Genomic DNA, 12,324 nt, shown 5'->3' with positions numbered 1-12,324 from the left:
CTAATGCATGATTATAAGACATGTGAACATAGCCTAATGTGTATGGGGGTCTCCTGACTCTTCCTTGATACAGTATGTCGGAGAAGATAAGGATCCAGCAGTCTGAATTCTATCTGATCCATTCTTTTCTGAAGCTTACTCCACTCTCCCCCCAAAAACACAGGAATGTTGGGCCGAGAGAGACGGCGGGTGGCCCAGAGAGACAGCGGGTGGCCCAGAGAGACAGCCGATGGCCGAGAGAGACAGCCGATGGCCGAGAGAGACAGCCGATGGCCGAGAGAGACAGCCGATGGCCCAGAGAGACAGTCATTGGCCGAGAGAGCTGATGGCCGAGAGAGAGAGCCGATGGCCGAGAGAGAGCGCCGATGGCCGAGAGAGAGCGCCGATGGCCGAGAGAGAGAGCCGATGGCCGAGAGACAGCCGATGGCCGAGAGAGAGACAGCCGATGGCCGAGAGAGAGACAGCCGATGGCCGAGAGAGAGAGACAGCCGATGGCCGAGAGAGAGACAGCCGATGGCCGAGAGAGAGACAGCCGATGGCCGAGAGAGAGCGCCGATGGCCGAGAGAGAGACAGCCGATGGCCGAGAGAGAGAGACAGCCGATGGCCGAGAGAGAGACAGCCGATGGCCGAGAGAGAGACAGCCGATGGCCGAGAGAGAGCGCCGATGGCCGAGAGAGAGAGCCGATGGCCGAGAGACAGCCGATGGCCGAGAGAGAGACAGCCGATGGCCGAGAGAGAGACAGCCGATGGCCGAGAGAGAGACAGCCGATGGCCGAGAGAGAGAGACAGCCGATGGCCGAGAGAGAGACAGCCGATGGCCGAGAGAGAGACAGCCGATGGCCGAGAGAGAGAGACGATGGCCGAGAGAGAGAGACGATGGCCGAGAGACAGAGCCGATGGCCGAGAGAGATTGCCGATGGCCAATCTACTTTAGGTGCAGCTGCACTCAGTCACTTCAAATTTTGTTTCCCAGCGCTGCATCGGCTAAACCTATGTAGGTGGTCACAATTAGTCTATACTTACCCGTATTAACATGTGTAGTATGGAGTTTCATTTACAAAAATCCCTGAACCCAATCCTGCACATGTGAACATAACCTTCACAGGAACAATTTGATTTTAGACCCTGATGATACACATTAAACTTGGGTTAGTCAAACATGCCAGCATCGACAGGTTCGACCAATGGTCTATAATTTGTATGGGGGCACCGGCCAACTGATGATTGAGAGAGATGTTGAAGAGATGTCAGGCGGAGGCTTTTTCATAGAGAACACAGGAGCGTGCGGCCAAACAAGTGCTACTGTGTCCGGCGGAGTTGGCTGAGATGGCGATCTTTTGGCCAACAACCATCTCATTTGTATGGCCAGCTTAAGACCTTTGAATGGAAAATAGAATTAGTTGGCTTACTGGCTTCTGGAATTTGGATAATATAAGAAATAAATGCTACTATGTAGCAAACAATTGAGGATTTTGCTCCTAAACGTCCCCTGATACAATATATGCATAGCATCAATGTAACAAGAAGTCGCAGACATGAGGATTCCATGTGAACCCGAAGTCTATTCCTGCAGACTTCCCACACACAGAACATGCGGCGCGGCGGTTTAGGAGCGCAGTCGAGCACACACACGCACTCCACATTAACGCCGGCACGCACACACAGCACACATTGCATCCAGCTCACATCCCCACATTGTTCCTATCATTACATCTAATTGGTAAACATGATTGTGGAGCTGGGAGAACAGACACTTAACGAAAAGCAACAAAAAGGGAAAAAATGAAGTGAGAGAGTGTGCAGACCCCAGGGAATTACCAAATCAATTAACAACTAATTCAGGATGTAATTTCCGGATTGCCTCTTAGCACAAAACTGTATCTTTAATTTCTCAAGCAATAAGCATCATCCAGAGAGAGGGCTCTAACACACACTGACGCTTCAAATGAGTTTACAAGTATCTCTTTTTGATTGGCTATATAACATTATTTTCTTCACAGTTCGTTGACACTGCTGCCGAGTGCTTGGAAAGATTTAATTATACTGGTACAATCGTTAGCAGCTTTCAGTCCCATCCACAAGGACTCGTAATGAGTCTCTGTGACTCAACCAACGCTGGGTGACCAAATTATATGCGGCAAAGAGATACAATTCCGCTCCTAATGGGAAACTGTTTATGGGCCCCATTTAATAAAGATTTGTCCCAGAGGCTCTGGCGCGAGGCACTGGAAAAAAATAAATAAAAAAAAATAACGTACAAACTTCTGTCCAGAGATCTGATCTATCTCCAGTGACAGCGGGCAGGGAGTCTGTATAGAGTCCTGTATCGCTGGTTTAAGCTGGAGCTGTCACCAGTGTATTTTGGAGCATTTCATAGATTTATGGCCGCCTATCACCTTAATTATTAATGTACTAAAATCTACTCATAATTCTGATTTGAGATCTACTACCGTTTTACAAAGCAGAGACCCTTGGGGATTGTCAGCAGTACCAGCACCTCACAGAGAAGCATTGCACTCTCCATTATTACAAGAAAAATAACACATGAAACGTAGCTCAAAAATATCGATTGCGTCCCCCAAGAGCGTGCTCCAAAGACCTGCAATGCAGGGAGATGTGAGGACACATACGGGCGTATGAATTGCAAGCTCTGTTCTCCAGTCCATTGTTCGTGGGTGCATCACGGGGGCCAATCCCATGGTGGGGGGGAGCAGGCACCTCAGCAGCTGATACCTCACGCGCCACCTCCCATCTGCCAGCAGGAGCTGCATGTCACCTTCCTTGCCTCATTTGTACCTCATTAACCGCCTCTGACTTAACAAGATTTATGCAAATGGCACCAGAGGAGCCTCTGCCTCCCACTGCAATCAGGCGCTCTCTATGTACGGCTCTCTGCAGCCAGAAGTAGAGAAGTAAGGACCTTACAAACAGTGCAATGGCGTCTAGAGTCTCAGGCTGTGTTCACAAGTAGCGTTTTCCGGCAGCTTTTTTAATGCAAATAAGACGTGGAGTTCAAGAGTGACCAGCGAAACGTATGAAATGTCAGAAATCTCATGCACAAGCTTTTTTATTTTAAATGATGGCAGCTTGTCACTTTCAGCGTTTTTACAGCACTTTTTCGCACAGAAAAAGCAAGAAGTGCAAAAAAAAAAAAAAAAAAGCTGCAAAAAAAACAAAAACCTTGCAACAAGTTTTGCTGCGTTTTTGGTATATTTATATATATATATATATATATATATATATATATATATATATATATATATATATATTTGCTTAAACCCCTACTGCAGACGAATGCCATGTAATCCGCATCTTTAAAAAAAGGCAGCTAAAAAACAAACCTGTTTAGAACGCAGCTTTTTTAATGCCAAGAACACAGGCGCTGTCTTCTAAGTCCTCACCCCTCTCTCTAAATATGTAATTCTGTATGTTATATTACATAAAACAAAGATTAGACAAGACAAACATGTTACAATATACAAAGAAGGGTTACACGGATCTGTTTTCTATTACATTTCCGGATCTTCGATGCCTGTGGATGAAAGGACTTCAGGAAAAGTCATTTTTACATTTCATCTACTCCATTACGTGACTCTTAAGACGAGCATTATTGGACAGTGCGGCTTAAAGTCTCCAAAGACCGGGAACGACGTCCTTTTGGACAATCGTGAGCTAGTAATCTGCTAGTCATCTACCTTCCCGTAGAGGCTGGTGTCCTCACATGCTGTTACTGCAATTTGCCTGTGATGTGGGACAGTCATGGCTGCCGCTTGTCAACTACCCCAAAAATAATCAAAGAGATGTTGTGGGGGTCTTCGCTTCTGCCACAGAAACCTCATTGATAAATTAGTTCACAACACTAGCTGCTGAGGACGGCGCCTAATGATCAATTTATCAGCTTGAAAAACCTTTGGAAAGTTCCATGCTGTCATAATCGGTGCTCGTCTATACGGCGGCATCGACCTATACAACAGAAACCAAAACTCCTGTCGAGCTCTTAAAGACTCCCTGATGTCTGCTCAGGCAGGAATCACAAGTTGTATATCTGCTTTCTGCCTCGTTACGGAGCGCTCGTACTCTCTCTGGATCCACACCAAAGCCTTTCGCCCTTGTTAGGCCACCAACGGCCTCTCTTGGGCTAACGTTTCCAAGCCTCCGCTCCTGCTGACTCTACCTCATCACCCCATCCTTTTCCCTCCGCGTCACCAGAAAGGATTAATTAAGCCCGTTCATTAGGGCTGTAAACGCTCACTTGGGTAATGGAGGCCTAAATGAAACTGAACCTAATCAAAAGGTACAAGTACTTCATTAGCAAATTACAAACAGGGTCTTGCAGCTGACACGTTCAGTGTGGCTAATTGCCCATCGGCCGTCAGAGGGGGGCTCAGATTACCAGCCAAATCAAGCCGGTGCGTGGTTATCGAAGGGGGGCTCCCAATCCCCCAGCAGACAGGCACAGAGAGGCCCAATCAAAGCTTTCTGCACAAAGGCGTCACTTTGAAGCTGCCTAGGCCTGGCTGCCTCCCCCTGAACGGCTCACTTCATTAGGGCCTGTTGTCACATGGCGGATCCCCTCCCCCTCTCACACCACCTCTTTATCCTAATGATCCCATTTTAATGTGCGCAGGATTCGTGCCTAATTGATGTCAAGTGAGCAACTCTTCCACATTCGGGGAGGGGGGCATCAAACGCGGTGCAGAGAGCGGGGGGCTCGGAGACGAGACCCCGAGCGTGGGCTCCTCTAATTACACACTGGAGCCTGGCGGAGGGAGGCGGAGGCAGGGAGGAAGCTTACCTGTTTAATTGGTATTGCTCGCCCGCTGCCGATGCTGTCTGCTCTGCTCTCTAGACCTTTCTTATCTTTGTCTGGGTCGCTCCCTTTTCGAGACTGAAAAGCAAAAGTTCACATCCCGTTAAAACCTCCACAAACACAGAGCGTCCGCTCTCCCGGCGCGCCTCCCGCCCCCCGTCAGCGCAGTCTGCTTCATTTAATTTGCCGCGGACACAGAAATAAGAACAGCAAGGTTAGATTGCAAGCTTCGGCAGAAAATAGTTGCCTTCCTGCACCTCTGCTACTCAGTCAGCGAACTGCTCCTTAACCCTTCAGGAACACTGCACGGGTACAGTGCGAAACGCGTTTCCCATTATATTAGCAATGCATTACCTACCGGGCGGGTGATGGAGTGGATGGCGGGATATAATTATTTAGACATTTTGCTTGTATTGCAGTTTTGTAAGAATAAATCGTGCTGAGCGAGATCTCACGTCGATTCCGCAGATAACTTCATAAGCAGGTTACATATCAGAGACACGCGCGGACCTACCGCAATTTGGTGCGACTATAGAATACAAAAAATGGCGACCTGTTCCAAGTGGTCAAACCGTGCAATGTCCACGTCAAATGTAAAATAATTATAAGGCAGAGAGGTAGTGTAACGATAATTGTCATGCCAATGACCATAACGACACGGTCCACCAGATCGATCCTTGTCTGAACTGATGCCAAATCAGGTATAAGGTGTTAATCGTTACCGGTCAATTGCTTACTGGCAATCGCTTTGCATGAAGGCATTTTGGCACCGCTGGGCCTGTTTAATGTGGTTGAAGGATGAATGAAAGCGCAGATTGATGGGGGCCATCTGCAGTCATCTCACAAGAACATTTACCAACATGCTGATAATGATCCAATTAATATAATCCAGCACAAGTCATATGCTATGTGACTAATGTAGTCACCGATCCTCCCGATCATAGATCAGGGCTACAGAATATCACTGCCGGGGTCCCGATCACTGTATATACCATGAGGTGCTCCCAGCATATACACGAGATTACGGAATTGTACTCCATACACGACTGCACACTAATATACTCATGCAGTATACTTTTCTATTATATATTTTTTTCTTTTAAACTGCCGACATACAATATGTAAAGCACTCAATTGCATCTAGGCTGTATGTCCGGCATAGAAATTGGCACCACATCAAGTGTGATGTGAACACAGCATAACGGGGTTGTTAGAGTAAAATTACAGGGTTTGTCAACTATGAGGACAACACCTTCTTCGTCAAAATGTTTGGCCCCGAGAAAATAAAAAAGCCTATACTCACCTCCTATGCTGCAACGGTTCTTGCGGTGTTGGCACTCACAGTCCATGGGCTCTTAGGCGGTTATGACGACTTGTGAGCCTGGTACCCAATCAGCACTGGCATCACTGTCCCCGCCTTCAGACAAACCGAACATCAAGAGGAAGTGAGAGAGTTGCCGCAGCCCCGATTTCCTCTTCATATTCGATTTGTCCGAAGGTGGGGACAGTGATGCCAGTGCTGATTGGGCGCCGTGGTCACGTGTCGTCATAACCGCATGAAAGCTCTGGGAATGCAAGTGCTGACACCGCTGGAACGGTCCTGGCACGGGAGCTGAGTGAAAGCTTTTTTATTTTATCAGGTCCAAGCGTGGGATATGATTTTATCGGGTCCAAGCGTGGGATATGAGAAGGGGTTGTCCAAGGCGTGCACAACTTCTTTTACGGTGCACAATATTTGTTTGAACTGAAGATGGGTGTCTGGTCTTGTTGAAATTGGTCAACATCAGGGCCCCTGCACATGACCGTAAAAATTAACACTCATCCCCCATATTATTTTATGGGGCCGTGCACATGTCCGATTTTTTCCTTGCATAGAGAAGTATGGAGTGCACTCTACGTTGATGGCAGGGAGTGCAGATTGAACTGTGAAACCCAAGTAGTAGACTTGTAGAAAATCAAGGATTTCAGCTTGATGATGGTTTATTTATCACAATAGTTCACCATAGTTCTGGGTAAAGGAGTTAGAAAAGTGACATATAGTGCTATAAAAGCTTGACGTGTCGACCCATCCCGGGTCTTTTTCAAACTTGTCACTATGTGGAGGGTGAGAATATTACAGAGTTGTTAATTGCATTTGATTGATTTATATTTTGCCAGCGACAAATGCAAAGATTCGTGCAACCATGACTTGATGTATATATTTCGTGATGTACATATTCGTACTTTATATCGTATCTGCACCACAGTTCTTTGCCTTATATGAATTCACTCATTGTATATTTTGTAAAGCACATTAATTTCTATTATATCCCCACTCTCTCCATAGCGACAAATTTGAGAAAGACTGGGGACGGGTCGAAACGTCAAAAGCTTTTAAAGCACTACCTGTTGCTTTTCTGATCCCTTACCCAGCACTATGGTGAACTGTTGTGTTAAATATACCAGCATCAAGCTGAAATCCTTTGTGTGAGTGCATGCGATTTTCTTGGACAGACTTGAAATCGCAGCATGCACGAGTTACATCTGGCTATCAGATAGCTATTAGCTATTCAAATCTATGGGTCGGTGGAAAAAAATTGTCCCGCACATGAAAATCATTCCAAGTGTGGTCAGATTTTCACATAAACACTCAATGGAGAAGTTGAAGATTTTTATTTATTTATTTATTTATTTTTAACTCTTCTCATCTTAGAAAATCTTATTATACTCTGATCACACTCTAATCAGAGTGTGATGTGCATAATTGGACCGGGTTTTCTCAGATGAGAGAAAAACAATCGTGTGACCCCAGCCTTAGCCTAAGGGCTCACTCTCATCTGCATAAAAAGAAATCACTCTGATTTTGATCCAGAAAAATAGTACGAGTGTTGGGCGAGTACAATATGATTTTTCTTAACTAGCAGCTATATGGCATGAGTATGCAATGCGTTTTTAACATCATCTTTCACATACAGTAATCTCTATGTAATTTAAAGATAGTTATAGTTTTCTAAATAATAAAACACTTTTATATAGATAGATTAAAAGATACAGACCGACGGAGAGAGACATAGCGTTCAGATATTTAATAAGATCTGTGGAGCTTATCTGGCAGCTTTTCAGAAATAAAAAAAATGGCATGGGGTCCCCCTATTTTTAATAAACATGCTAAGGGAAAGAAGACAGCTGTGAGGTGGTCTTATTAGTCTGGGAAGTGGCCAATAACCATGGAGCTTTCCAGCCTATTACTATCAGCTCACAGCTGTCTGCTTAATCTTTACTGGTTACTAAAAAGGGGGACCCTAAAAAAAAAAAAAAAAAAATAATGAGGGGTCAACCCCACCAATATTTAATAACCAGCAAAGGCTAAGCAGACAGCTGCGGGCTGATATTAATAGGCTAGGAAGGACTATAGATATTGGCTCCTTCCCAGCCTAATAGGACCAGCCCTCAGAAACCACAGAAATGGCGCATCCATTAGATGCCCCAATTCTGGCGCTAATGCTCGGCTCTTCCTAATTACTCTGGTGCATTCACAATCGGGGTAATGGTTTTGCGGTTGATTTCAGCTTTGTAATGTAACCCCGCACTCAAAAGATAGAAAAACACACACACAAAATTGATTTATTCGAGAAAAAAAAACCACTCCCGGACAATTACCCTCTTTTACCCATTTATTACCATTAAAAAAAAAAATAATCCACAGGGTCTTGCGAAGTCCATATGGAGGTCTCACAACAATTCCCGCTTTCTTCAGTCTCCAGTCTATGGAGCCCAGTTCAGAGAATGCAGCTCCATAGACCGGTGCTGTAGCCACTGCTGGTTCTCACGCTGCGTAGCGCTAGAACCCGACTGCGGTGACATCAGTAAGGTTATCGCAGTGCATAGCCGCTGAACTGCGGCAACCTTACTAATGTCACCACTCGCAGCATAAGAACTGACTGCACAGTGTGAAAATCGTCAGCAAGCTCTCGCGCTGCAAGCGGAGATGTCAGTAAGGTTAACTGCGATAACCATACTGACGTCAACGCTTGTCACAGCAGCAGGTGTTCTCGCGCTTTGCTGTGTGTGAACTGGCAGTGGCTGCAGCTCCAGTCTATGGAGCTGCATTCTCTGAATGGGGCTCCATAGACTGGACAAAGAAGATGGGGATCATCATGGTACCTCTATATGGATTTCAACAGACTGGACTTTTTTTTTGTGGTAATAAATAGATAAAAGAGGGTAATTGTCGGGGAGTATTTTTTTTTTTTAGAAATAAAGGACGTGTGTGTTTCTTTGTTTTAACTACGGCGTCAGAAATGGGTATGTTTTATAGACGATTCTCCATTACTAACCTCTGGGCTTGATGTCAGCGGACATTACACAGCTGACATGAACCCCAAACTCATTACCTCGATTGCCAAAGCACCAGGGTAATTGATAAGAGCAGAGGTTAAGCAAAATAATTGAGCCACCTAATGGATGCGCCATTTCTGGGGTAACTAAGGACTGGTCTTATTAAGATGGGAAGGTGCCAATATCCATAGGCCTTCCTAGAGTATTAAAATCAGCCCGCAATTGTCTGCTTAGCCTTTGCTGGTTATTAAAGGGAACCTGTCACCCCCAAAATTGACGATGAGCTAAGCCCACCGGCATTAGGGGCTTATGTACAGCATTCTGTAATGCTGTACATAAGCCCCCGATGCATCCTGAAAGATAAGAGAAAGAGATTAGATTATACTGAACCAGGGGCAGTCCCGCTGCGGTGGGCGTCGCGGTCCGGGGCCTCCCATCTTCTTACGATAACATCCTCTTCTGGTCTTCAAGCTATGGCTCCGGCGCAGGCGTACTTTGTTTGCCCTGTTGAGGGCAGAGCAAAGTACTGCAGTGCGCAGGTGACGGGAAAGGTCAGAGAGACCTGGCGCCTGCACACTGTAGTACTTTGCTCTGCCCTCAACAGGGCAAACAAAGGACGCATGCGCCGGAGCTGCAGCAGAAGACAAAAAGAGGACGTCATCGTAAGAAGATGGGAGGCCCCGGACCGGACCGCAGCGGGAACGCCCCTGGGTGAGTATAATATAACCTCTTTTTCTCATCTTTCAGGATACATCGGGGGCTTACCTACAGCATTCCAGAATGCTGTAGATAAACCCCTGATGCTGGTGGGCTTAGCTCATCGTCGATTTTGGGGGGTGAGAGGTTCCCTTGAAAAATAAGGGGGACGCCACGTCAATTTATTTTAGGGTCCCTCATTTTTAATAACCAGTAAAGGTTAAGCAGACGGCTGTGAGCTGATATTAATAGACTTGGAAGTTCCATGGTTATCGGCACCTTCCCAGACTATTAACACCAGCTCACAGATGTCTGCTTTCCCTCAGCTGGTTATTAACCATACCATATTTTTTTTCATTTATTTTTATTTATTAGTTAAATCCAAACACAGAAAACTACACATGTGTAACACTGATTATATATCTCATTGGCTTATTTCTAGCTATTTATTCTATATAGATATCTATAATATCAATTCTATTGTGACGTTTCGGGTTGTGAATTTACCGTACCTAGCTGATGAATTGTCAGGTTTCTTTTGAGTTGCGAGTGTAAAAATCAAACACATGGTCCATGTGTCATGTAATTTATTTCTTGCACCCATCGTCTTGCATTGACGATTTTCGTCCGATATACGCAGCCGCTCGAAGCATGCTAAGATTTTTTTTCTCTCATCCAGATGAGAAAAAAAAAAAAAAAATAAAAAATCACAGAGCAGCACAGAATCATTGAATTACATTAGTCAGAGAGCAATAAGATTTTTATCGGATTGCACTTGTCCGATTTATACGCAGATTAGTACGAGTGTAAACTCAGCTAAGAAAAGCCCATATCCTGATAGGAAGAGGAAATAATTTCTTGTGGTCACTCATTTCAGTGCAATAACCGTGCCTTGGTTTGCTAAATGACACAGGACGAAAAATGTCAGTGTTACAACCAACTGTAACATAGGCCATAGCTAAACACTGGTAAGTTATGAGGCCCCGAGGCATTTCTGGGAAAGGGTTATGTTTGTAAGTGGACTGCGGTGAAGCTAGCTCAAGAGTAGGATTTTATCCTGTCTGACAATTTGTTTCCAGTGGTGATAAGCTGCAGAATGAGGTAATGGGGTCGGCCACATTACTTTATCAGATGTGTTTGGGACCTGATTTAGTGTATGCTTATGTAGATACTAGATGGTGGCCCGATTCTAACGCATTGGGTATTCTAGAATATGCACGTCCACGTAGTATATTGCACAGCCACGTAGTATATTGCCCTGCCACGTAGTAGTCACGTAGTATATTGCACAGCCCACGTAGTATATTGCCCAGCCACGTAGTAGTCACGTAGCATATTGCCCAGCCACATAGTAGTCACGTAGTATATTGCCCAGCCACGTAGTATATTGCCCAGCCACATAGTAGTCACGTAGTATATTGCACAGCCCACGTAGTATATTGCCCAGCCACGTAGTAGTCATGTAGTATATTGCCCAGCCACGTAGTATATTGCCCAACCACGTAGTATATTGTCCAGACCACGTAGTATATTGCCCAGTCACGTAGTATATTGCCCAGTCACGTAGTACATTGCCCAGCCACGTAGTATATTGCCCAGCCACGTAGTATATTAACCAGCCACGTAGTATATTGGCCAGCCAAGTAGTAGTCACGTTGTATACTGCCCAGCCACGTAGTATATTACCCAGCCCACGTAGTATATTGCCCAGCCACGTAGTATATTGCCCAGCCACGTAGTAGTCACGTAGTATATTGCCCAGCCACGTAGTATATTGCCCAGCCACGTAGTATATTGCCCAGCCACGTAGTATATTGTTCAGCCCACGTAGTATATTGCCCAGCCACGTAGTATATTGCCCAGCCACGTAGTATATTGCCCAGTCACGTAGTATATTGGCCAGTCACGTAGTATATTGCCCAGCCACGGAGTATATTGCCCAGCCACGGAGTATATTGCCCAGCCACGGAGTATATTGCCCAGCCACGGAGTATATTGCCCAGCCACGGATTATATTGCCCAGCCACGGAGTATACTGCCCAGCCACGGAGTATACTGCCCAGCCACGGAGTATATTGCCCAGCCACGGAGTATATTGCCCAGCCACGTAGTATATTGCCCAGCCACGTAGTATATTGCCCAGCCACGTAGTATATTGCCCAGCCACGTAGTATATTGCCCAGCCACGTAGTATATTGCCCAGCCACGTAGTATATTGCCCAGCCACGTAGTAGTCACGTAGTATATTGCCCAGCCACGTAGTATATTGCCCAGCCACGTAGTATATTGTTCAGCCCACGTAGTATATTGCCCAGCCACGTAGTATATTGCCCAGCCACGTAGTATATTGCCCAGTCACGTAGTAGTCACGTAGTATATTGCCCAGCCCACGTAGTATAATGCCCAGCCACGTAGTATATTGCCCAGTCACGTAGTATATTGGCCAGCCACGGAGTATATTGCCCAGCCACGGAGTATATTGCCCAGCCACGGATTATAT

At 45.7% G+C, this 12,324-nt stretch overlaps 1 protein-coding gene across 6 annotated transcripts in view; it reads right to left on the bottom strand.

The window, feature by feature from the left end:
- The window catches only part of AGAP1 (ArfGAP with GTPase domain, ankyrin repeat and PH domain 1), a 484,860-nt gene that overhangs the window by 148,886 nt on the left and 323,650 nt on the right, over positions 1 to 12,324 (bottom strand). For all 6 annotated transcript variants that reach the window (XM_069733319.1, XM_069733321.1, XM_069733320.1 and 3 more), the window contains one exon: positions 4,797 to 4,889. In XM_069733319.1, coding sequence (XP_069589420.1) covers positions 4,797 to 4,889 — 93 coding nt within the window. The remainder of the gene's footprint in view (positions 1 to 4,796; positions 4,890 to 12,324) is intronic.

This window comes from Ranitomeya imitator, chromosome 7 (assembly GCF_032444005.1).
Source record: "Ranitomeya imitator isolate aRanImi1 chromosome 7, aRanImi1.pri, whole genome shotgun sequence".
NCBI lineage: Eukaryota > Metazoa > Chordata > Amphibia > Anura > Dendrobatidae > Ranitomeya > Ranitomeya imitator.
Note: the sequence above shows the minus strand (reverse complement) of the source record. Positions and strands in the feature narration are given on the sequence as shown.